Source organism: Pinus tabuliformis, chromosome 2_1, assembly GCF_031772625.1.
Source record: "Pinus tabuliformis cultivar Carrire ecotype Pingquan chromosome 2_1, CPIR1, whole genome shotgun sequence".
In the NCBI taxonomy this organism is placed as follows: Eukaryota; Viridiplantae; Streptophyta; class Pinopsida; order Pinales; family Pinaceae; genus Pinus; species Pinus tabuliformis.
The window spans coordinates 705,952,438-705,980,273 of NC_142299.1; the positions used below are offsets into that span (position 1 = coordinate 705,952,438).

General features: G+C 39.0%; 1 protein-coding gene across 1 annotated transcript in view; it reads right to left on the reverse strand.

Annotated features, from left to right (window-relative positions):
- Positions 1–27,836, reverse strand: part of LOC149202535 (uncharacterized) — a 248,085-nt gene that overhangs the window by 202,925 nt on the left and 17,324 nt on the right. Inside the window, exons 5-6 of the mRNA XM_089401620.1 lie at positions 275–343; positions 19–90 (exon numbers count right to left, since the gene is read on the reverse strand). Of these exons, the coding sequence (XP_089257746.1) occupies positions 19–90; positions 275–343 (141 nt within the window). The remainder of the gene's footprint in view (positions 1–18; positions 91–274; positions 344–27,836) is intronic.

A 27,836-nucleotide genomic window follows, 5' to 3' on the forward strand; every position in this document is an offset into this window, starting at 1 on the left:
AAATGCATTATGACTTACAACCACTGCAATCTTTCCAATTGACACATGTCATGAGAGAGAGTTCCAACTAGTAAGTTTTGTCCCAACAGACTGAAAACCATAGGTAAATGCTTAGTTAGAAAGAAGCTCTAGATTCAGTTTGGATAGGCAAGAACAACACTAATTAACTTGAAATCTTCCTCAAAAACTATTGAATCAATAACAAGGAAAGGATGGGATAATTTTCTTAAAAGAAAACAATAGTGATGAGCTCATACAAGATCTAGATTCTTACATATTTTGCAAAACATTCCAATAGATGTTCCTAGGGATCTCCCCACTCAATTGATTTTGTGCCAAGTTCCTTAACACAATACAAAAGCATTGTTAAATGAAAATATCTCCATAGTTTACACATCCTATACAATTTTGAAGTAAAAAGTAGCAAGGAGAGTAGAATAGAAACTAGCACTCCCCCCAACTTACCAACTCTTTGAGTTTATAAGTTTGGTTAGCATATTGTATATCATGAAAAAAAAAGTTGTTGCTTGTACATAATATTTACCATTTTTCTTGAGAGCACGTAATAAATTTATCTTGAATTGAAGATTTTGAGTGTTGGGATAAGATGAAATTTACTTTACTTCTAGTGGGTGTTTCAATTCTAAGTTCACGTATACATGATGCACACAACAAATAAAAACACAAAATACATGGAGAGAATAATAAATACAATTCATCAAATAGTATGTCATGACAATACATCAAGGGAGCCCAAAATGGGCTAGTTAGTGTGTTACACCATTATATAGGGTGTCTAAGGACCAATTTCATGACACTTAACAAGATGATAGTTATGGAATCTCTATGCACATTGTAGATCATGGACATTATCATGTTGCACATGTTATCTTTGGCACTATCCTTATGGTTTATCTATCCCTAGCCAATGAAGAGGAAAGTGACATTTATGGAGGATGACTTGGAATGATTAGTTTGTCATTTCCTTTTCACTCTATTCAACATATTTGATGAATTGGTTATGTTTGTGCCACTGGTGGAGGTTGTTATAGCTACATATATTGTATATTTTATCTTGTTGCAAGTGCTTGTCCTTGGTTGATCATTGTTTATGAGACCATCTTATTATTATCCTTGCTCATGATGCTCTAATCACTAGTTTCATTTGGTTGCTGCATTTGAATTTGTCTTAGTTGTTTGTGTCCTCATGGTGGAGTGTTTTCCTAATGTCACTTTTCCATACTCACATTTCATCAATTTTTCATCATTTTTCCTTATGTATCCACCATATTTCACCACCTTTTCTCTTTATACCTTAGCATAATCCACACCATATTCACTTCTAACCATATTCCCATCCTAGGGTGCATGAGTCATTTCAAGCACATTCATATAGTTTCCCGTTCATAATTAACCTTTCATTTGACATATTGCATTATTTCACCATTTCCATGTGTGAACATGCAAAACAAGTTTTAGATATTTTAATTGTTGATGAATTAAGCCCAAACCTTAGTTTGAGAGCTACATTGTTGGCTTATTATATTCAATGTTGCAAACCTTCATTAAGTCCATATTCCCTATGTTCAATTTAGTGAAAAAAAAAATCACAAGAGAATACAACTTGGGTCTCATGTGGTATGAACATTCTTGTCGCACAAAGTATCTAGGCACCACAACAATGCTCAAATTAAGGGTTGTCACTCTAATCCTTACTCAACCCCCTTGACTTGTCTAGGAGAGTCTAAATGGTGTGAGTAAGGATTAGAGTGACAACCCTTACTCTCAGCGTTATCGTGGTGCCTGGACACTTTTTGCGACATAAACATAAAGCTACTGGTAAAAATCCTTTTGAATTAGTTTATGGCTTCGATGTAACTCTAGTTGTTCACCTTAAATTGCCAGCTTATAAACTCCTTCAACAATTTTCCACTGATAAAGATGTTGTTCAAAATAGAATTGATGAGATTGTGGAGTTGGATGAAACTCGTAGGAAAGATTTTGATAATATGTGTAAAAGTGAGTCTAACATTAAGAAAAACTTTGATAAATCATCTCGATCTAGATCTTTGCAGGTTAGAGATATGGTACTTCTTTGGGATCGCAAGAATGAAAAACTAGGAAAACATAAGAAATTTGATAGTTTGTAGCTGGGACCATACATTATTCGAGACATTGTTGGGCCAAACTCATTCCACTTGAGCAAATTGGATGGTGAACCTCATGATTTACCTACAAACAACCAAATGCTCAAGCTATTCTTCAAAAGATGACATCTGATGCGATGGGTCATCCTTTGTATTGTATTTATAACCCTACACCTTGTCATTTCAACATTTCATTTCTATTTTACGATTAGATTTACTTTCATGTTAATAAAATTATTGATGAGCTTTTATTTCATGTGCTTAACGTTATATGATGATATTTGGATGGACGCTGCTTATGTAATTTTCTATGTTGCTTGGATGCAGATTTTGGATTCTCACATTCCTTCGATGAAGCAAAGTGTCCCCAAGTAGAGCCAGATGTTGACCACTTTGTGTGAATGATCCCATAGAAGTACACCCTTTTCTTCGCAAAAGGGATAGTGCATGATCGATGTGTCTATGTTGTCTAGCTATCATCATTAACATGACTTCCAAGATGTTATGTAAACCCATTCTGCATGTGTATAATGTAGATAATCTCAACGGACCCGTGTCATGTATGTAACGACTTAGGTAAACCTACCTTTCTAGTGACAATCTCCATTCTAGGAGGTTTTTCATCTCACCGATTCATCTTCGGATGATCGACAGAGCTTTTCCCTCCAGTTTTACCCCAAAGCTAGAATGGATTTTGTCACTAGGATCTTAGGCGAGTCCTAGTGTTCTAGATCGAGTCTATGTAAAAGTAATTTGGGAATAATCCTAACTATTTGGTTAGATTATTTTATTACAAATTGCTTGGTTTGTTAGATTATACTTGTGTCGCAGAAATGGGTAGCCTGTGAGAGTCTATAACGAATGGGTTTTCCCCCTTGCGATGTAAAAAATATGTAAATCATGATGTAAAATGTCTAGTGTATGGTCCCTCATAATTAGAAAACCATGGCTAAACATTTGAGGGTTGGAAAAGTAATTAATCCCATCATAGGTTAATTAATTAAATTTTCTAGCCCAAAATTAATTAAAATCCTAAGCCAAAAATTCGTCGCTCCTAAGAAATTAAATTTTAAGAGGTCTCGGGACTAAGGTAAATTAATTATTTGATAAATTTTAAACCTTTGATCCCTGGGGATTAAATCAAAGTCAACTTTTTTGGGAAATTAACTCAAAAATTCTATTTTTCAGTTAATTAAAATGCATTTAAATGAAAATTTCAAATGTCCTCAAAAATAAAATATTTCAGCGGATGAGATTAAAAGAAATTTTGATCTTCATCAACGGTCAAGATTACTTTGACAAGGACCACTCGAACTAGTTGTTGGAAAATTTATCTTTAGAAAGGAGGTCATTTTTCAGTCAATCATCCAACCTTTGAGTCATGTTCTTAGCGAAAAGCTCTGGTGTAATCTTTTATGGATAATAAACAAAGACTTTGCGATTAACTTCTATTGGTGTTACTCTTCATGGGAATGCTGTAAGATTTTTTTTAATTTCATGCATAATTTTTTTCTAAAGACATTGATGATAGCTTCTGAAGAGTGATTTGAGTACAAGTATCTTGCTCAGTTTTTGGGGTTTGAATAATAATTTAAATTTTGAACATAATAGCACGTATTTCTATTTTTCTAAGTTCTATTATTATTTTCTCGCTCTATTTTTAATGGCCGGATCAAGTTTTGCGGGGAAATCTTGAGTTAGATCATCAGGTGTTAGGGGAAGTTTTCAGTTGGACCAGCCAACTCCCGATCTATGTTTTCTGAAGGGCCCAACTAAATAAAATCTGGGTTTATCATATGAATTTTGTTTTATTGATGCACGGGGTTTTGAGCTAACACCTCTTCCTATTTTTTTTTATTTTTTTTTTTTATTTGTGTGCAGCATAATGATAGATCTCGCTGATTAGAGTCTACATTTTTAAAATTTTGAAATTGGGGTTTTTAGTTTTTATCATTATATATATCGTTTGGGTCTTTTCTTGTTGTTGTGCAATTGCAGATTTGAGGAGAAAGATAGTATAGAGTCTAGATCTAGGCCCTAGAGGGTAAGTCCAGATCTTTGGGGTTCATTTGCATATTTCTCCAAGGGCTTTATAGTACATTTTCATAGAAAATAAAAATTGAAAAGTTAAAAAAGGAAAGGTGGGAATCACACTGCTTCAGCTTTTGGCTTCTCCCTCAACCTGCACTCCCTCATCGTTGCCTGCGAAGGGATCCCTCTATTGCAGTCTCTCTTGTTTTCCCTTTACCTATCAGCTTCCTTCACGTTAGCTCCTCACCCTTTGCATATTGCATGAGTCGTCTCCTCCCGCTGCTTCTTCCATTTCTCTGCTTGAGCTACCTTCTCTCACAGCCCCAACTCCCTTCTTTCCTTCTCACAAGCCTGCATATCTCCCTCTCCTTCGAGATTTTCTGCCTTACGTTCCTCTGATCTTCCGTTTTCGCCACCATCCAAACCTGCAGGCAACAACAATTTGATTTCTTTCTTTGGTTTCTTATGTTTTTAATAATTCGCTTAGGTTAGGTTTTGTTTTTTTTCCATACAATTCAATTTTTTGCTTTCGATTTTAATTTTAATTTTTGTGACTTTCCTTATTTTATTTTTATTTTGTTTTTGTTTTGTTTTGATTGTTTTTTATTTAATACGAAAGAAAACTAAAAACGATTTTGATTTTAAATTTTTTCATGACTTTGATTTCTTTTAGAAATTGAATTTCATTTTTAATTCTTGCTTTTCCTCTTGGGTTTTGATTTTTTTTTAGATAAGAAAAAAAAAAAACTAAAAAAAAAATCATTTCCTTTTTATGTGACTTTGATATTTCTAAAGATTTAAATCAAAAAGAATTTTAAAAAAAATTATTTTTATGTGCCCTTTGGCCCATTAAAAATTTAAGTTATTAAAATCTTTTTGATTTTTTTTTTTTTACTTTGGTCACATTAAAAAATCTTAATTAATCATTGGCCACATTAAATTTGCTTCATAAAACTTGTCACATCAAAAAATTTGCCTAAGGAATAATTAAATTGTTAATCTAAAGTTCCTTCTTGGTGTCTTTTTTGTGTTAAAGGTAAAATTTAAAAGGAAAATTGTGTGGTATTGATATTTTCATTTCTCTATAGTCAAACATGATTAATAATCTTTTGAATCGCCTCTAAAGATTGACTATAGGAGAATGATAACTTTTTCTAGATTTGGGCCATTAAAGAAAAATCATTTATATTATAGGATTGTGAATTGCTTAGCATTTGAATTTCATGGTTCTTCATGGTATTTAAATTTTTCGAAATTTAATTGCTAGAATATTTTCGCATGCTAAGGTTTGGAGCATTTTTTACATCTAATTGTTCATGATCATTGTTTCTATCACATCTCTAATTTTCTTCTAAATAACTTGATTTTGTTTCTTCAAGTAGGTTCATGGTTAATTGAGCATCTAAGGCACTGGTCTAAAAATCATTTCTATCTTGTGGTTGTGTCTTATTCATCTTAGTTGATATATATAAATAACTCAGTTAATCAAAACTTGTCTCATTTTCATTAAGTTATTCAGCCTTAAATCTCCTAGAGCCTATGTTCCACATGTTTTCCTCATCCATTTACCCCTAGGGACTACCCCCCTTGACTTGTTTAGGAAAGAGTCTAAACGGAGTGAGTAAGGATTAAAGTGACAACCCTTACTCTGAGCATTGTCGTGGTGCTTGAACACTTTGTACGACAACAAGCACACTATCAAGCTAGAGTCAGGAGTAGAGGCAATCATCACGATCCCATATGGACATCCCAAGGCTTACCAGGATGAGACTGAGAGGTCCATTCAGGAGTTGTGGGCGTTGGGGCACATTAGACCCAACTCTAGGCCCTTCGCTTCATCATTTGTTCTCGTGAAGAAGAAGGATGGCATGTTGCAGATGTGCATTGACTACCGGGCCCTTAACAAGAAGACCCTAAAGACCCAGTACCCCATTCCCCACATAGATGAGCTTATTGATGATCTTAGAGGAGCCAATTACTTCTCTAAGATAGATTTGCGTTCGGGGTACCATCAGATTTGGGAGAGGGATTAGGATGTCCCCAAGATAGCTTTTAGGTGTCACTACAGCCACTTTGAGTTTTTGGCTATTCCCTTTGGGCTAATCAACGCACCTGCTACCTTCCAGTCTTGCATGAACCATGTGTTCCGCTAACAATTGTGTAGGTTAGTGCTGACGAAATACTAATTTACAACAGGACATGGGATGAGCACCTACAACACATAGAGGATGTGCTTCGCATTTTGGAGGGGCAGCAGTTCTATGCAAAGTTGTCCAAGTGTGACTTTGGGCTTACTGAGATGCTCTACTTGGGGCACATTATTGGAGAGATGTTGTGGTCACCAACAACCCCCCTCTTTGATTGGTATTAGCAATAACACCAAGAAAATGGGGACCCTTAACAAAAATCCAAAAAAAAACATTTTATCAAAATTTTTGTATTTTGACTCCCTAAAGCTATATCGCATCACGAGAAGAGGGTGAGACATTTTCCTATGCGCATAATAAGCTGCGAAGAAGTGACGCGAGATTCATCGCATCGCTTATATTGTGAAACTCTCTTAAATAAAAAGCTTAGGGAATCGCCGACGGCCGATATGCGACGTCCCATATCACAACATCGCAAAAGCAGCACACAATGATTATGATTAAGTGCGATCTGCGATATTGTGATCTGCGATGAATGCGATCATCGATTCCTGTGATGACACATCTTAAACGACGAAATCATCGACACTGCGATGCGATTCGCAGAAACACTCATCGCAAAAATTCCTCGACACAGTGCTCAAGGAAAGCTGTCTGCAGACCAAAATTGGGCGCGCGCCTTAAAAGAATTTAATGATTGTACGCCAAAGTATCTGAGAAGGATTGTGTTGTGTTTTTCGAAGAGTCAGTTCATTATGAGTGTCATGATTATGCATTCATTAGAGCTAAATCTTTCATATCAATCTTTTCGTCATTACTCTTTCCCTTTGCGTAAACTGTAAGACAACAACTAATATAAATCAATATGCAGGAAACATCTAAGGAAAAGGGGAAAGCGTCAATACTCGGAGAAAAAAGAAGAGATGCCTTTGCAAACGGATGCCGCACGCAGCAGGACCGCGGATTCCAGAGTATCACTCAACAGAGACTGATGGAAATAGACTATCCAAGAATCAGAGTCAAAGGCGCACAAAAGCAGCATGTTCACAAAAGATCCTGAAGCTTAGACTGGATAAAGCAAAAAGAAAAACGCTAAAGAGGGAAAACGCACCAGAAAATCCTGGAACAAAGAACGGAAGAAGTTTTCAAGACAGAATATTATTCAGAGAGCAAAGTTCCTAACTGGTTCAGTGAGTCGCAAGGCCGGAAACCGAAATAGCAACAACACAATCAGTTTGAGAGAAATTTGGGTTATTACCAAGTATACACACAGCGAATACACCAAGCCAGAGGAAAATATCTTCCAGTTTGTCAGAAAGCGGTGCCAGCGCTTGTTATTTCTATTTTCGTAACTCAAACGAAAGGAGAAGACAAACAGCCGACTCTTCCCAGGCGAATGTTGCATTGCTTACAACACTAAGGAGCAAATACAGAAACGGTTAGAAATTAGATTCAATTTTTAGAAATAAATTTGTTTTAGTAGAAGGGCGGTCATTTGAAACCGTGTCCTAAATTCATGTAATTAAGATTAATTAGTTAGCAGTATTTAAACCCTTCTCAGGCAATTGGAGAAGGGTTCGGAAATTTGTCAAAAAACTTGTCCTCAGAACATGCACTTTTGCACCCTCGAAGGGGGTTTTTGGTGAATGGATGGATCGAGATTTATCAATGTTTGCATTTAATGCCTGCTACTGATGTTGTACTTTTGTACTCTTAGTAGATGTTAGAACAAGTAGAGATAAATCGTTATTGCTTGAAGCTTATGAGTGGAACCAGTCATAAATGGTACTTTTATCTCTTGACCAGTTTCTGTTCATATTCTTAAAGTGATATGCAGTTTTCAGTTGTTTATATGTTAATGCATGAAAGTGTGGGTTACCATTTGGCACTTCTGTACGGTGGAGTCATTTATTTGTGCTTGATATATGAATAAATTATTATGCGATATGTTGTTCACAACTGTTTTTCTTAACTTCTTATGCAGAATGGTTTATCTTAATTGATTTCTATCCTTATGATAGCTGAATGATCTTTATTACCAGTTATTGTTCGAAATCTCTTTAGATCGCATAATAGAAGAAATACACCCTGGGTTAGCGTAGATTAGATGTGTTGTTTCTCATTAGATTACAATAGCATAGAGTTAGTTTAGAAGTTTGAATTAAATTAGATTAAAACACTCCTAGATCAACACTATCCAACTCTACACACACACACACCCCTTAGATTGGTAAACTGGTCCCATTATCCCTAGTCGGACCCGCTATACCAAACGGATAAGGAGCTGCCAACCAAGGTCCGGACCGGGTGGGTATCCCCCTTGTTGTCGACCCGATTTTCGGGGCCTCAACATATTTGGCGCTAGAAGGAGGCCCGAACTATGAATGGCATCTAAATCAAAATCTAAATACCATTCTGAGAGTAAATCGCCCTCATCAACTCCCCCGACTTCCCTAGTACGTTTAAATCCAGAGTCAGAAGTCACTCGAGTATCAACCGCTGCTACATACCCTAATATTTCAGACCAATTTATCATTGAACCCCCTGAAGTTCAAACTCTGATTCGTAAACTCGAGGGATTCTCTATTTTTAATCAGAGGTCTGATAAATCTCAAAGCAGCGTGACTTCGCAGTACAATCCTACTCATCCTCTGACCAGATTAAAGAGTAAAAAATTTGGCATCCAGCCGACTGAATTGCCTCTCCCCACCAGGAAAAGAGCAAGGAAAACACCACCAGAGTCTGACAGTGAGACTCTTTCATCTACGTCTTCCATCTCAACTCCCTCACTGCGAAGTCAACCACCCAGGTCTTCATTCCAAACCACTCATCCATCTTCCACAACCCCTCCTCTTCAATCATCAAAGATCATAATATCTTCATCTTCCGAGCATCAGGGATCATCCTCTGCACTTTCATTTACTAGCAGCTCAATGATGGCCCAGTCTCCATGGAACAATCCTGGGGCGGTTTTAATGCCTCCACCCCTGAGCCCAATACCGGCCCATCCTGAGAAATCGCTACCCAAATTCAATCCAGAAGCAGGCATGCTAGCTGAAGAGCATATCAATAATTTCATGCTTTCTGTTAATCTCAACGGAGTTACCAACGAGGATGTTGTCGTCTGGCTTTTTCCCTACACAATGCAAGGGACAACCGGGTCATGGTACTTTGCATTACCTTCCGAGTCTATCACAAGTTGGGACATTTTTCAAATTCAATTCCTTACCAAATTTAGTGATGACAGATCAACGGCGACGTTAATAAATGACCTATCCAATCTTAAAGTCGAGGCTAGAGAACCCATCAAAGATTTTAATTTACGGTTCAATAAAATCCTCAACAAAATTCCTACTGCTTCCCAGCCCAGCGAAGAAGTGAGATGTGAATGGTATATTACGGCCTTACCATTGAACTTGGCAATCTTCGTGGATAGGGCAAATAAGACAACCTTAGTTGAAAACTTGACAGAGGCGATAGCAGTAGAGAAACGCGTAGTAGCCCTGGAAAAAAGATCTGCGGTAGAGGAACGAAAATCTAAGAAAGTCTCCTACAAGGAAGACCCCAAGAAGAAACAATCGAAAGATCCTTTCGATTTGGAAGGATTACAAAAAGTGTTAAAAACCATGTCCAATGAGATGATTGACATAAAAAAACAAGTAGGAGAAACTTCTTCGAGAAAGCCCTATAGAGCTTTTAAAAGAAATCCTTCAATGGAGGTGAAACCGCCCAATGCTATCTCAAACATCGAATCCGAAAAAGAAGAGGAAGAAGAGAATACCACTAAAGGGCAGACTGATGACGAAGAAGTTGTGGAACTACAAGGAATGTGGGATTTCATCCTCCCACAAGAAGAGGATCAAGAAGCATTTCCGGTTAGCACACGAAGCAAAAATGAACTTGATCCTCCCCAAACTACCCCTAAGCAGAAGGGCGCAAGCCCTGCAACAAAAGATAAAGTCGCAACAAATAAAACAACCACTAAAGCGACTCAATCTAGCCCAGTCCAATCAGATCAAACACCTCCATCTAGAACACTGATTGTGTCGGATGAAATGGAGTACAACATTATTGATGACATGAAAAAGACTAGGGCTAATATCACTCTTTATGAGTTGAGCAAATTGAAACATCAACAGAAGATAATGATGAAAGAATTACATGCCGTGTCTACTACATCTTTGCCTACAGCTGTAGCTTCCCACAACACGGGAAGACCTCCAACCAACACGATCAATAAGATTGACCCAAATGACATCGCCTTGATTGGAGGAAGATCAAGGTCTCACACTCCCCCTTTTCTTCTCACTTATGAAATTTTCAACAAAAACGTGCACAATTGTTTGGTAGATTCTAGTGCTTCAACGAATATTTTACCCAGATCAATATGTGCCAAGTTGAATGTTCAACCGCAAAAATCCGCAGTGCGCATAGTTCAGCTTGATCGATCCCAAGTCGAAGTGATTGGTGAACTTAATCAAGTGACCATAAGATTGTCGTCTAACCCAAAGGTATGTCAGGTTATTGACATTCTAGTAGCTAATATCCCTGAATTTTATGGCTTAATTCTTAGCAGGGATTGGTCCGAAAAACTCCATGGATACTTCTCAACAGACTGGTCGCACATGTGGTTACCCTACAATGGTAAACCGAATCAAATAAAGGTTGAACGAGAGTTACACCAGAAGTACATAGTGACGGAATTGGAGGGAGAAAAAGAAGCAATAGCATACAACAACAGTATCATAGGAAATTACTCGATAGATTCTTTCCTCGGCAATTTCAATGCTCATACCTCACCTTACTTAGAAAATTCAGTTTTGTCCCAAGTCGAATTTTTTTCCCAAACTGATAATTCGAAGTGTGTTAATTTTTTAGATAACCCTGTAAATACATCTTTGTTTTGGAAGTTATATTTTGATGGCTCTAAATATAACGAGGGAGCAAGAGCAGGATGCGTTCTGATTAGCCCAGACGGAAATAAGACCATGCTTATGTGCAGACTTGAATTCGATTGCACAAACAATACAGCGGAATACGAGGCCTTGGTGCAAGGCCTATACAAAGCAATCGGGTTGAATGTTAAGTACCTTCAAGTCTTCGGAGACTCTGAGATTGTCGTCAAACAGGTACGTAACACCATACATTGCCTATCAGATCATTTGAAGCACTATCAATCTTTAGTACAAGATCTGACTACACATTTCATAGCATTCAATATTTCGTCAATCCCAAGACTCCAAAATGCAAGCGCAGACCTGTTAGCTAACGTAGCCTCTAGACTTATTCCCTCCGAAGATTTTAGTCCAGATAGATTCTCAATAGAATTAATTTTTAGACCATCCATCCCTGACAACATTACAAACTAGAGAGTATTCAATGACGATCCAGACATTGTAAATTTCCTCACTTCTAAAGGATCCTACTCAAATCAAATAATTGACGAAGACCATCATGATCACCAAATACAACAAAATAGCACTGATAATGCTATACCTAAGTCGGTGGTTAAATTAGAAGACTTATATGATTTGAAAAGTCGGTTTAAAAGTTCTACCAATTCTAAGCTGTATAGTTCAACTCTGAACTACGATTTAGTAAACCTAGGAACCGATGAGAAACCACAAAACGTTAATCTAGGCCACGGCCTAGCCCCTGAAGAAAAATTAGCATATATCCGTCTTTTGAGACATTAAAGACATGTTTTTGCCTTGAACTACGATGAGCTGAAGACATACGACACTTCTATCATTCAACACACTATCCCTATGATTGACAATGAAAAACCTGTCCAACAGAAGCTCAGAAAAATCCACCCCAATTTAGAAAATCAGATAAAAACTGAGCTAAATAAGTTGTTGAGAGCCAGAATAATCTTCCCCGTCAGACATTCCAAATGGGTCTCCAATATGGTACCCGTTAGAAAGAAAAACGGAGATATTAGAATCTGTATCGATTTCCGGAATCTCAACAAAGCCTGTCAAAAAGACAATTTTCCCCTCCCACCTATGGAGCAGATATTACAGGCAGTAGCAGGCTCAGAATTAATGTCTTTTTTGGATGGATTTTCAGGATACAATCAAGTGCTGGTAAATCCTGATGATCAGTTAAAAACCACATTCCGAACTAAATGGGGCACATACGCATATCGGAAGATGCCATTTGGTTTGATCAATGCCGGCGCTACATTTCAGAGAGCCATGGACATCGCATTCAAAGGTTTAGTCAATAAATCTGTAGTGATTTACCTGGATGATATAACAGTGTACTCCAAGAAACGAAGCGACCATTTCAAAGACTTGAAACAAATCTTTCAACGATGTTTAAGGTATGGGATTTCACTTAACCCAAAGAAATCTTTTTTCGCATTAAGTGAAGGAAAACTTCTAGGATTCATAGTGTCAAAATCTGGTATTCACATTGAACCTGACAGAATCAAAGAAATTTCTGAAATATCCATGCCTCATAACAAAAAAGCCATGCAATCTTTCCTTGGTCAAATCAATTTTGTGAAGAGATTTGTCCCAGACTTCTCACGTATTGTTTCTCCTTTGCAAAATATGATAAAAAAGAATTCAAATTTTAAATGGGGTCAAGATGAGCATGAAGCATTCAACTTGATCAAGCAAGCCATCATTAACTCTCCATCTTTAGCGACCCCGAATTTTTTAGAATCTTTTATCTTATACACATTTGCCTCAGAGAAATCTTATGCCGCAATTCTAACTCAAGCAAATCAAGAGAAGGCGGAAGCTCCAATCGCATTTTTTAGCTCGAATTTACAAGGTGTTGAACTCAACTATTCAGAAGTGGAGAAACAGGCATACGCTGTTTTCAAAGCGATCAAATATTTCAGACCTTTTTTACTTAAATCCCATACTAAGGTCATAGTACCGTTTCCAGCGGTAAGAAACCTTCTGATACAGAAGGATGTGGGAAAAAAAAAAGCAAATTGGATCACCGCTTTATAAGAATACGATCTTGAGATCAAACCAGCAAACATTGTAAGAGCTCAAGGCTTCTGCAAAATGTTGGCTGGAGCATCGCAAATTCCTGAGAATGCATCTGAAGAAGTACATACGTATGAGGTAAGCCTAAACGATGCAGAATCATTATATGCTGACACCATTTATTATCTTAAGAACGGGTATGCTCCATCACACCTGGATCACACCAAGAAAAGAGCTTTGAAGTTGAAAGCTAAACAATACCATCTCATAAATGATGTTCTGTTTAAAAATAATTACGATTCTGTGCTTCTTAGGTGTCTTGAGAAAACTAAAGCCGAAAAGGTTTTGCAGGAACTCCACGATGGACCAGCAGGCGGACACTATGCTGGAGATGCTACTGCACATAAAATCTTACGTACAGGATATTATTGGCCCACGCTGTTCAAAGACTCACACAGTCACGTGAGGAAATGCCAAGTCTGCCAGATTGCTGCAGGAAAACAAAAGAAACTGTCCATGCCACTACATCCGGTAAACATCGAACAACCATTCAGTCAGTGGGGCTTGGACATAATAGGTGAGATCGTTCCTCACTCTTCTAAGCAGCATACGTACATCCTCACGGCAACAGATTATTTTATTAAATGGGTAGAAGCAGTTCCTCTTAAGACAACTAATTCTGAAAACATTATTGAATTCATAGATCAATTTATAATCACTAGGTTTGGATTGCCAACGGCCTTAATGTTTGATAATGCTTCATACTTTTCTGGAAATAAAATGACTGAGTTTGCACTTAAAAGAGGGTTCAAACTTAAATATTTGGCCAAATACTATCCGCAAGGTAATGGATTGGCTGAATCAACAAACAAAAACCTGATTAGGATTATTAAAAGAACAGTCGACCAAAACCAAAAGAATTGGCACAAAGCGTTGGTAAATGCTTTATCGGCAGATAGAATAACGAAGAAAGCTTCAATCGGCACTTCTCCCTTTAATTTAGTTTATGGGAAAGAAGTGGTTCTTCCAACTCACTTAGTCATCCCCTCTTTGTCTTTGGTACAACACATCGATGAGGTATCTACCTCCTCCATACAACTAAGACAAATGGAAATAATTAAATTAGAAGAACGACGAGAACAGGCTAAGAAAACCCATGCTCATCACCAAGCGCCGATAAATTCCTCTTTTGACTCAAGCATAATGACCAGAAAAAGTTTTCAGATAGGAGATTTAGTTTTGAAATGGGATAAGGCTCATGAAGAAAAGGGCAAGCATACGAAATTTCAGAAACTGTGGCTTGGCCCTTTTCAGATTGTAGAAGTCATAGGCCCATCGACGTTTATGTTGCAGGATTTAGCAGGTAGAAGAGATTCTTTGCCTATTAATGGACAGATTCTTAAAAAATATTTTCCATAGAAGATCACTCTTCTATTTTTGTAGGATAGTTTTAGTTTTTATTTGTTTTTATCTTTCTTATAAATAAAACCAGTTGTAGATGGTCACTAAAAGGGTTCATGAAAAAGACACCAATTCTCTATCAGATTTTGAGCTTTTCGCTTGTACAAGTAGCAAAAATTTTCGAAAAATCTAATTTTTATTATTGACAGGTAGAGTTAACTTTAGCCTAGACATGATGCTACTTTCAACTTCAAAAATTTGATGAAAGCAACCTTTGGTAAAAAAATTGTTTTATATCAGCACAATGAAAGGTATCAATAATAAAATAAATATTCTCTGTAAAGCTGCTATTTTCAAACTCTATTATTGTCGTCTAGAGCTTTCTTAAGGAAAAACAATGACTTCCTCCCTGCTAAAGGAAATCGCAGCATTCAGAGGAACAATCCGAGAAAACACTATATCTCAAAGAATAAGAGGTCTCATCACGAGCCGGCTTATCATGATCACAGATATTATAACTTGCTGACTTTGCCAAAACTTTCTACCAAAACAGGGCAACGACTCAAGATTGTTGCAATAAAAAACAAGGGGTCTCATCATGAGCCAACTTGTTCAGCAAAAGTATAAATCAAGTGAATGACTGTGTCATAATTTGGCCACCAAACCAAGACATTGTTCTTTAGAGAATAAAAAAGGAAAAAGTGTCAAAAAAGGTTTTCCTCTGAAATGTTGTAAATAACCTCAAGCAGGATAAAGGATCATTGCTGGGTAACAGGTAACCCTGTCGAGGCTATGGACGCTTGCAGGCAACAGAGGCTCTACCTACGAAAAATGAGCATATTTTAAAAAGCCAGCACACAGAGAAGACCTTATTTTATCTTTAAAAGACCAAGTAATGTCTGGTGTGAATACAAGAACTAAGCCTGAGGAAACAAACGATTGGAATATGAAAAGGTTGAAACGAAGTATCAGTGCTAGGATAAGGCGTAATATACTCTATCTGTCCATAACAAAATTTAGACATATGAAAATTTTTCTGCTTCGGAAGTTAGAATTCAATAGAAAAACAGAGATAACTGGTTCTTCACAGTGAATCGCCATTGTTGTGGTCACCAACAACCCCCCTCTTTGATTGGTATTAGCAATAACACCAAGCAAATGGGGACCCTTAACAAAAATCCAAAAAGAAAACATTTTATCAAAATTTTTGTATTTTGACTCCCTAAAGCTATATCGCATCGCGAGAAGAGGGTGAGACGTTTTCCTATGCGCATAATAAGCTGCGAATAAGCGACACGAGATTCATCGCATCGCTTATATTGTGAAACTCTCTTAAATAAAAAGCTTAGGGAATCGCCGACGGCTGATATGCGACGTCGCATATCGCAACATCGCATAAGCAGCACACAATGATTATGATTAAGTGCGATCTGTGATATTGCGATCTGCGATATTGCGATCTGCGATGAATGCAATCATCGATTCCTGCGATGAAACATCTTAAACGACGCAATCATCGACACTGCGATGCGAGTCGCAGAAACACTCATCGCAAAAATTCCTCGACACAGTGCTCAAGGAAAGCTGTCTGCAGACCAAAATTGGGTGCGCGCCTTAAAAGAATTTAATGATTGTACGCCAAAGTATCTGAGAAGGATTGTGTTGTATTTCTTGAAGAGTCAGTTCATTATGAGTGTCATGATTATGCATTCATTAGAGCTAAAGCTTTCATATCAATCTTTTCGTCATTACTCTTTCCCTTTGCGTAAACTGTAAGACAACAACTAATATAAATCAATATGTAGGAAACATCTAAGGAAAAGGGGAAAGCGTCAATACTCGGAGAACAAAGAAGAGATGCCTTTGCAAACAGATGCCGCATGCAGCAGGACCGCAGATTCCAGAGTATCACTCAACATAGACTGATGGAAATAGACTATCCAAGACTCAGAGTCAAAGGTGCACAAAATCAGTATGTTCACAAAAGATCCTGAAGCTTAGACAGGATAAAGCGAAAAGAAAAACGCTAAAGAGGGAAAACGCACCAGAAAATCCTGGAATAAACAACGGAAGCAGTTTTCAAGAAAGAAAATTGTTCAGAGAGCAAAGTCCCTAACTGGTTCAGTCAGTCGCAAGGCCGGAAACCGAAATAGCAACAGCACAATCAGTTTGAGAGAAATTTGGGTTATTACCAAGTATACACACAACGAATACACCAAGCCAGAGGAAAATATCTTCCAGTTTGTCAGAAAGCAGTGTCAGCGCTTGTTATTTCTATTTTCGTAACTCAAACGAAAGGAGAAGACAGACAGCCGACTCTTCCCAGACGAATGTTGCATTGCTTATAGCACTAAGGAGCAAATACATAAACGGTTAGAAATTAGATTCAATTTTTAGAAATAAATTTGTTTTAGTAGAAGGGCAGTCATTTGAAACCATGTCCTAAATTCATGTAATTAAGATTAATTAGTTAGCAGTATTTAAACCCTTCTCAGGCATTTGGAGAAGGGTTCGGAAATTTGTCAAAAAACTTGTCCTCAGAATATGCACTTTTGCACCCTCGGACGGGGTTTTTGGTGAATGGATGGATCGAGATTTATCAATGTTTGCATTTAATGTCTGCTACTGATGTTGCACTTTTGTACTCTTAGTAGATGTTAGAACAAATAGAGATAAATCGTTATTTCTTGAAGCTTATGATTGGAACCAGTCATAAATGGTACTTTTATCTCTTGACCAGTTTCTGTTCATATTCTTAAAGTGATATGCAGTTTTCAGTTGTTTATATGTTAATGCATGAATGTGTGGGTTACCATTTGGCACTTTTGTACGGTAGAGTCATTTATTTGTGCTTGATATATGAATAACTTATTATGCGATATGCTGTTCACAACTGTTTTGCTTAACTTCTTATGCAGAACGGTTTATCTTAATTGATTTCTATTCTTATGATAGCTGAATGATCTTTATTACCAGTTATTGTTCGAAATCTCTTTAGATCGCATAATAGAAGAAATACACCCCGGGTTAGCGTAGATTAGGTGTGTTGTTTCCCATTAGATTACAATAGCATAGAGTTAGTTTAGAAGTTTGAATTAAATTAGATTAAAACACTCCTAGATCAGCACTATCCAACTCTACACACACACACACCCCTTAGATTGGGAAACTGGTCCCATTATCCCCAGTCGGACCCGCTATACCAAATGGATAAGGAGCTGCCAACCAAGGTCCGGACCGGGTGGGTATCCCCCTTGTTGTCGACCCGATTTTCGGGGCCTCAACAAGAGGATGGAATGCGGGTGCATGAGGAGAAGATTAAGGCCATCTGCGTCTGCCCAGTTCCCCATGATGTGACTGAGCTAAGGGGATTTGTGGCTATTTGCACATATTACTGGAAGTTCGTAAATGGCTTCTCACAGCTAGCAACAACCCTCACAGATTTCACTAAGAAGGGGGCATTTGCATGGATAGATAGGGAACATGCAGCATTTGAGCACCTCAAGAAGGTGATGAGATGTTGTCTGGTGTTGGCTTTACCCAATTTCATGCAACGATTCATCTTGGAGTGCGATGCCTCAGGTCTCAAGTGAGGGCATTGGAGTGGTATTGTCTCAAGTGGGCCATTCAATAGCTTTTGAGAGTCGAAAGCTCCTTAGTCATGATAGGCTATACTCTATCTATGACAAGGAGATGTTGGCCAAATTCCAACAGTACTTGGTGGGCAGTAGGTTTAGAGAGAAGATTGATCATAACAGTCTTTGCCACTTTTTGGAGCAGAAGGGCCTCAATAAGAGGCATAAAAAGTGGGTCAGCAGGATACAAGCTTATGATTTTGACATAGAGTATGTCAAGGGAAAGCACAATGGTGTAACATATGCCCTATCCCGGAGGCCCTCAACACTTTCACTCATGAGCATCTACGAAGATTGGAAGGCATAACTTTTGGTCAAGTACTCCAAGGATCGTCAAGCGTGCGAGATATTGGATGGTACTCATGGGGATGAGTGCTACCATGTGACGGATGATGTTATTTAATACAAGGGACCATATATCTAGTACTTGGCTCGCAGTTGAAGGGGGGGATTCTCTAGGCAGAACATGACTCGCCATTATTTGGACATCAAGGGTTCTTAAAGACTTACATGATAGTGAGGGAGTGCTTCACTAGGAGGGGACTCAATGGAGATGTGTTGAGGCACGTGCAAGAGTGAGAGGTTTTCCAAAGGAACAAAGGGGAGTTGACTCATCCCGTTGGGTTACTATAGTCACTTCCCATTCCTTAGGGGAAATGGGAAAGCATTTCGATGGACTTCATCATTGGTTTACCTATGGTATAGGGTCATGAATGTATATATGTAGTGGTGGATCGATTAGCGAAGTATGCCCACTTCTTTGCTATCCCCACCAGGTATAATGCTTCACAAGTTGTGGATCTATACTTCAGAGAATTATTCAGGTTAAATTGTCTTCCCAAGATCATAATTAGTGACAGGGATAGTCGCTTCACGGTGGAATTTTAGTAGGAGCTCTTCTAGTTGGTGGGCACAGAGGTCACTCCCAGTACCAATTACTACCCTTAGACAGATGGGAAAACTGAGATAGTTAATAAATGGCAGGAGGGGTACTTACGGAACTACGTGACAGGGTAGTAGCGAGCTTGGATGAAATGGTTGCACCTGGGGGAGTATTCCTACAATACTACCTACCATATGTCTATCGGTACGCCGTCTTTTTGTGCTTTATATGGATATGATGTTTTATCTTTTGATGACCTTTTTTTTGGAGACAACAAGGCCCCAAGGGCCAAAGGTTGAATCTAGGAGAGCCAAGAAATCCTCAAGGCTCTCAAAAACAATTTGCAAACTGCCTAGAATCAATAAAAAAGTATGCAGATAGGCACAGGGTCAAGAGGCAGTCTGAGGTGGGAGACTAGTTTTCCTATGCCTCCAATCATACAAGCAGTCTATGTCGAAGTAGAAGGGAGGCGAGAAGCTACAACCACATTTTTATGGGCCTTACAGGGTGATCAGTCAAATTGGTGACGGGGCATATGACCTAGAGCTTCCACTAAGAAGCAAGGTACACAATGTTTTTCATGTCTCATGCCTTAAAGAAGGTATTGGGGCAACATGTGACAATAGCTACTGAGTTACCCCTGTTGGACGATGAGGGGCATTTGGTCGTTGAGTCTAGGACTATTTTAGAGACCAAGGAGAGGAGATTGAGGAGCAGGACTATCAGGGAGTATTTGATGCAGTGGAGGAATTTGCTAGATTTGGATGCCACCTGGGAGGGTAAGCATATTTTACAGCACCTTGTGTTACAAGTGCTTGGGGACGAGCAACATTTGGGAGGGGAGGACTGCAATGTGCCCTTTACTTAAGCTGACCTAATAGTTGTACCCATTTTTTCAATTTCACCTAAGTTTAATTAATTTTGGACAACTTAGGATACATGGGTGGAAAGAGGAAGGATCACCTCATTTTGATGGGAGGCAACATACTTAAACATTAGAAAAATGGGAAATTAAAATGTTAGTGGGAGGGGGGGCCACCCAAGGGGGTAATATGCACCCCTTAGAGCAACTTGCACTTTGGAGGGAGGAAGACAAAAGGAGGTCAATGCATGGGACCCACAGGGGAAAAGGGGGAACTCAATGATAAATAGGAGGAGCCTGCATCGTTTTGGGGCTTTTGATCATTTTCCATTCAAATCTTATTGTACACTTGAGTTTCTAAGCCAAGTTTACATTGTGTTGTTCAACACAAGAGATTTCCAAGGCTGATCTCACCTCCATCTTTGGTGAACCATGAGTGGGCCATAGCTACACTTGTGAGCTGATATGGGAGAATTCTACAAGAGATATCGAATTGTTATTATGGAATTCTGGACGCAGAAGGGAATTGCATACTCCTTGTTAGAGGGAGCTTCAGAACATTGTTGGCACTAGGCTTTTTGGGACACATTGCTTTGGTATTTTGCAACCATTTTGTGGGAGTTTGGTGGGCTGAATTAGTGGCTACTTCTCAGGCTAGAATTCTTCTTCCAATGCACATGCAGAGGTAGTCTCACTAGGCCCACACAGTTCCTCAGGGAGAGACCTAGTTGTGGGAGGATTGGCTGAGGGTTTGGAGTAGAGATTTTCTAGGAGGCATACGGGAAATTTTGAGGGATATTTCTCAGCATTTGGGGGTTCATTTTGCAGCAGAGGTATAGGTGGTGCAAAAACCCAACTAGAGGAGTTCATGCTATTTGAGGTCATTTTTGGGAAGTTGGAACGAGGCCCATTCCTTTCTAGATTTTTGTGGGTTTGGTGAGGAGATCCCACGATAAAACACCAATCCCTTCCCAGCCAATAGTAGCAGAAATTTAGGGCTAGCGCAGAAGATGGAGAAGTCATTGCTAGCATCCAGGCATCACCTTTTCACACCTGGGACTTGTCTAGATTTCTTTTAGCAAGCCCAAGTGCATCTACTCCATTCTTATATTTTGTTGATTTTTAGTAGCTTGGGAGGTACTGCAAGCCCTAGGGTTCAGGGTTTGGAGGTTGGAGCACCACAAGAGTCTACTTGTGGGCTTGGAACCCAAGGTTGGGGTTTTGTACGCAAAGGAGTTGGGCCAAAACCATGAGGTATTTAGGCATGAGAAAATTTGAGGTGATAGAGGAGGTCGAGACAAAACTAACGCATCAAGAATCACTCAAATTGAAGCTCTAGAACATGGGATAATATTTTTTCTTTGTCACTGTCGTGTTTTGTTGAAGTTAGCTTGGATTAAGGAATTGTTGATGATTGGCAAAGAATTCGTGAAGCCCTCATTATGTAATATAAATATGAGGTGAGTGAGGATCATTTAGAGCATCCATGTGCAACATTTCATTGAGAAAACATTAGTTGTGGAATCCGCAACTCAAAGAAGAGAAGGTCAAGGTGAATAATGTTGATTTGAGGTAGCATAAGATGTGCTTTAGCCATGAAAATTGGTGGAGAGGCTAAATCACATGAGATATTCAAGACCCAGAAATGGTTTGGGCAGATTCTAACCAATTGGGGAGATATTAAAATAACTAATATTTTGGAGTTCCTAAGTCTAAACTTAGGAAAAATAAAATATTAATGGGTATTAATATAAAACTGGGTTAGAAGGTTCCAAAGGATAAGGATCAAGACAAATCTAATCTTAGCCATTGATTAGAGATTTAATCTCATCGATTGAAGACCTAATAGGAATAGTATAAGAGGATGCTTGATGGTTAGTTGGAGAACACACTAGAGTAATCAGTCATTCGATTTGCTAGAGCTGGGTTTCTAAGCAAAATCGAATCAGTGATTAGTAGTGAGGGGTAATGAGTACTGGGTAGAGAGGTAGAGATAGTGCCGAGAAACTAGCACAATTGCAGAAAGCGAGAAGAAGCAACTAGAGCGGGCCATGTAAAGCCCAGAAGAGACAGCGCAGAGGCCAAAGGTTGTGTGTCATCCATGCAGAGGGCAACAGGAGTGACGCGGAGGGTCCCGGAGGCTGCACAATGCCTTAGAGGGCTAACGCAGAGGGTTTTGAGGTTGACTTAGATCAGTAGGAGGCTGACACAGTGCTTCAGAGTTGCTGGAGAGGGTTTCATGGAATAGGTTTTTTGAATATATGTTTCCAAATAGAGAGGTATTACTACCAGTTATTTTTCTCTGTTGGATGAGCCAGTTTGGCACCCAATTGTACTCAAGTAAATACTACATAATAATAAACCCTCAGAATAGCTACACCGGTTTTCCTGCTTTGGGTTTTTCAGGGGACGTTTGTCCAAAAATAATGGCGTCACTTGTGTGTTTGTTTTCTTTTGGCTGTTGATCTATAGCTTTTAAGACTATATTGTGTTTATTTCGTTATTTATGTTTTAAATAACTTGTTCGAAATTAACAAGTAGAAGAAATAAACCAGAATAATACAGATTAAATTTCTAACGGATAGACTTAGAAATTTCAACATGGTATTAGAGCGTGGTTGCAGATCACAGGAGAGCTGAAGGCATCAACTAAGCAGAGCATTTGCAGCAGAATCAACTATCTCAAGTGACGGAAGTTGATCCTCGCAGAAAGCGATAATAGAAGGGTTGATGCAAAGGGACTGCATCATCACTCCAAGCCAGAGAGTGGCTAGCGCAGAGGCTGAGGAGGGTATAAATAGGCTCACGCAAAGCCATGCAGAGACCAAGAGGGTTGATGTAGTTGGCTGAGGGAGATGCTTTTCCAGAGCCGGGATTGCGCAGAGCCTAGAGGCTCAGTCCTTCAATTGTTGTGGCATAGGACGTTGTGGGCAGTTTGTGGGAGCCAAGCTGGTGGGGTACTATGGGAAGAACAGTACCTAGCTGGGAAAAACCAAGGTAGAGGGAGTTGCTACCGAGGAAGATTTCTAGCCAAGGAATCTAGATTAGTGTTGCAGGTGAACATGAGATCGGAGAGGTGCAACTTGACAATTGGAAGGAGGATTTCTAGAAGGGAAATCATGACTCAAAGGGAGTCCAACAGAGAACTTCTAGGTGGGAAGTAGAGAGACTCAACAGGAGTCAAAGGGAGAACTTTCAGAGGGAAGTAGAGAGACTTGGAGGAGTCGATAGAAGAGTAGAGAGATGGCCATGAATGGGCTGAGGGATCAAGACAAGCTGGACGTGGCATCCAACTTTGTGGTCTTGAAGGCTAGGGTCCTGTCCATTCTATATAGACATCGCACCAAGGCCTTCACCTTGAGAGCAGTGGTGATCCCAATTGAACCAGCTAAGAATTAAAAGTACGAGGAGGCAATGGCCAAGGCGAAATGTATCATCCTTGATGGGATCAAGGATCACGTGGTCCAACATATTTCCAAGAAGGAGACGACAAAGGAAATGTGATATGCCTTGAAGACGTTGTACTAGCATACTTCCATGCAAAGGAAGATGTTACTCGAGAATCAGTTGCGGCCATACCAGATGTAGAAGGGGGAGCAGATAGATCACTTCCTCATTCGGTTGAAGAAGATCCGGGACCAACTGACTTCCATAGGGGCCACACCGAATCAGGAGTTGATGGTGAGGACCACACTAAACGCAGTCTCCAAAGGAGTGGGAGACATTTGTCAAGAGCATATTGGGCAGGGTGAATCTTCTAGATTGAGAAGAATTGTGGGCGGCTCTTCCCCAAGAAGAGATCAGACGATTGAGCAAAACGGGAAGTAGTAGCAAATGAGTCTAGATCAAAAAGGAAGAGGAAGAGGATGCAACTCTGGCATCTGGGGAAAAGTAGGAGAAGAGGAAGAAAAAGGACCTCTCCAAGGTCAAATGCTTCAACTATGGAGAACTAGGTCATTATGTGAACCAGTGTCCGAGGAAAAAGAACAAGGGAGAGGCATCTGACTCTAAGGAAGCACCAGCAAAGGCGAAGAAGGAGGTCGAGGATGACAACAATTGTGTGATGAGTGTTCATGTACCTCTAGAGAAGAGGTGGGGAGACATTGAGCTGTAGTCAGGAGGATTACAGGCGATGAGGGGAAAGATCCTTGAGGTACCCAATGTCATGGATTATACCTTGCTACAGGAGCCTTGAAGAGAGAGTAGCAGGACTGGCGGATGTGGGTATAGACGGATGCATATGAAGCGGCAGAGGGTGCTACAGTGTAGGAGTCCGCGGGCAGTACGAGGCTAGCAGGCTACAATAGTGCAAGAGGTACGGAGAGTGTTGTAATAGTGTAGTATGGCATAAAGAGGTTTGTAATGGTGTGAGATGCAGAGAGTTGTTGCAGCAATGCAAAGGTCAGTGTAGGGAGCACTTGTTAGCAACATAGAGAGCTTCAACATCGGGAGTGTTTCTAGCCTGAAAGGGATGTCAGAAGTTGGGTGGATTAGTTACTTACTTCTCAGTAACTGAGTTGCAGTGTAGTAGCAATTAGCAGTAGCATGATGCAGCATGATGAGAGGGGGTTGCAGTGCAGATGCAGCGTTGGGAGAAAGGACTAGCAGGAGCACGGATGCAAAGGGATTTCTCGTACAGATGCAACAGTGACAGTGGAAGAGCCATGGGTAGTAGTACAATATGTAGCAGTGCAGAGGATGTTGGGCAGGGAGGCCTAGCATCAGCATAGGTACTAGTGTCGGATAATCAGAGTAATGCTTAGTGAGGAGTATTACTGAGCACAACCCTCACTAAGAGGGAGTGTTAATTTGGGGTAGCATCGGATGCGGTCTAGCCATAAAAATTGGTGGAGAGGCTAAAACACATGAGATCTCCAAGACCCAAAAATGGTTTCGGTAGATTCTAACTAGTTTGGGAGATATTAAAATAATTAATATTTTGGAGTTCCTAAGTCTAAACTTAGGAAAAATAAAATATTAATGGGTATTAATATAAAATTGGGTAGAAGGTTCCAAAGGATAAGGATCAAGCCAAATCTAATCTCAGTCATTGATTAGAGACTTAATCTCGGCCATTGAAGACTCAATAGGAAAAGTATAAGAGGAGGCTTGAGGGTCAGTTAGAGAACACATCAGAGTGATTAGTCATTCAATTTTCTAGAGTGAGGTTGCTAAGAAAATTCGAATCAGTGATCAGTAGCGACGGGTAGTGATTACTAGGTAGAGAGGTAGAGATAGTGTCGAGATACCAACACAATTGCAGAAAGTGAGAAGCAATAGCAATAGTAGGCCACATAGAGCCCAGCAAAGACAACGTAGATGCTAGAGGGCCTGTGTCATCCACACAAAGGATAGTAGGAGTGATGCAGAGGGTCCAAAAGCTGCACAGTGCCTTAGAGGGCTAACTTAGGAGGTTGACGCAGTGCTTCAGCGTTGTTGGAGAGGGTTTCGTGGGACAGGTTTTTTGAATACATGTTTCCGGTTAGAGAGGTATTATTACCAATTGTTTTTCTCTATCGAGTGAGCCAGTTTGACACCCAATCGTACTCAAGGAAATACTGCATAATAATAAACCCTCAGAATAACTGCACCAGTTTTCTTGCATTGGGTTTTTCTGGGGAAGTTTTTCCAAAAATAATGGTGTCACTTGTGTGTTTGTTTTATTCCAGTTGATGATCTGTAGATGAGACTGTATTGTGCTTATTTCATTATTTATATGTTTTAAATAACTTGTTCAAAATTAACAAGTAGAAGAAATAAACCAGAAGGATATAGATTAAATTTCTAATGGATAGACTTAGAAATTTCAACACATAAGGGACAGATTTGGGTCATTTTGTATGGTTTTGATAGGGCCGAGGAGTAGCAGAAGCAATCCGAGTAGATTTGGGCTCATTTGGTGCAAGGATAAGGTTGGTTTCTCACTGTTTGACTAGGTCACAAGCCCTATAGTTGTCGTAGAGGCACCGCAGGCCTGTTCTAGGCTTGTTGGGAGGGTCGTAAGGCCTATTTCTCATTGCAAAAGAAGTGGAACATGCAGTGTGGGTAGGGAGCTAAGGAAAGTAGGGAAACCACAATGATAAAGAGCACTGTTGCAGTAGTTGGAGAGGGATAACAAGGTTTGTTGATGACCTAACCAGAATGTTATCCTACAACAGTTGCACCAACTTACATGTACAAGTATGTTGTTGTTTTCTATGTTGAATTATTGTTGGTTGGGTGGTGTCCAAGTGTGGACAAATTTGCAGTCTGTGGGAGCCAATTTGAAGGCTTGAATTGGTGGTCAGAAGCCTATCTAGGAGTAGATCCTACAATGAGTGGATTGGTTGCCATTGGACTGGTGGAGGGTAGCATGTTGGTAACCCAAAGTAGCCCTTGAAAAGCTTTCCTAAAGGGAGTTTGACAGCTAAAGGTTGGGTGAAGTTGTTGAGCCTAATGTGTAGTACATTGATGGACTAGTGGACTACTAGAAGGCATATTGAATAGCTCAGGTATTGAGCAGCCTAGAAGAGCAGATTGGATCAGCCCGTATTCATTGAAGAAGAAGTGACTTGCGGCAGTGATAGGTGGCAACCCTCCTCAAGACTCTATGTGTTGTATCTTGATGGAATAAGGAGTAGCTAGAGAGTAGAACAAAAGCAAAGGACTGACAGGACGAGATACAACATAGAGGTTGTGATTGTGCACTAAAGCAGCGACATTGTCATTCTATCTTGTATTCTTGTACTTGTGGATAATTGAGGGTCATTATCCCTTGTATGGGAATCCCTATACTATTGTATTATTTAGTAGGTTTAATATAACAAACATTGGGTTGTTGTACATATTTGTACAATATTTTGTAAAAATTTGTCTATACTTGTGCATGTGTGATTTACTGTTATTTATATTTCGTTGTGCAAAGTAGCTTTGTCAATATTCTTGGTATGGTAGCATTAGAGATTCTAAGATTTTATCCTAGACCCAAGATCATGGAAATTCAACATATTGTACTCTTCTTGATTTATAATAAAATGGCTCAGCTTGGCACAATGTTTGGAGAATTTATTGGTGTTTAATTGCATGTGTAAAATTTTGTGTTGCATGTGTTATTATTGTTTTGATTATCAATGTTAATTTTCCCTTAGGAATATTACAGGCACCCCATTTCTTAGGTCTACCCATTAAGCCTTTATAACCACAACAATTATAAATAAAACACTTAGAACACATCACTTTTTGCCCTTGTATCGTTAACAACATGATATCCCAAGCTATAAGAATGCCAATGCTTACGAATATAGGGATTTAGTATATCCTAGTATTTCAAGTAATGTGGTGTCTAGGATATACTCTTTTATAACAAATCCTAATAATTGATAAAAGAATTGACTTGCAGCACTTAAGTACATATATCAAACGTAATAAAAATTATTGAGCTAAATATTGACATTAACCATGTGATGTAAGGTGATATTTACATTATATACATGACTTCACACTCACTAAGACAATATCCACATGCTTGCAAGATGACCAAGGTCACTACTAAATCTCTACATATGTTGTAAGATAACCAAGGTCATTACAACAATAACTTGAGATATAGTGTTAACAAGTGATGTGACTATATATCTTGGTGTTAGTCACATCTGATGTGATAGTAGTTCTTGTGTATGTATATGTTGAAATTTCAAAGTCTGACATGTTAGAAATCCCTACTGCATTATCTGGTTTATTTTCTCCTAATTGTTCTTTTCAGTAACAAGTTATTTATAAATATAAATACTGAAAATAAACA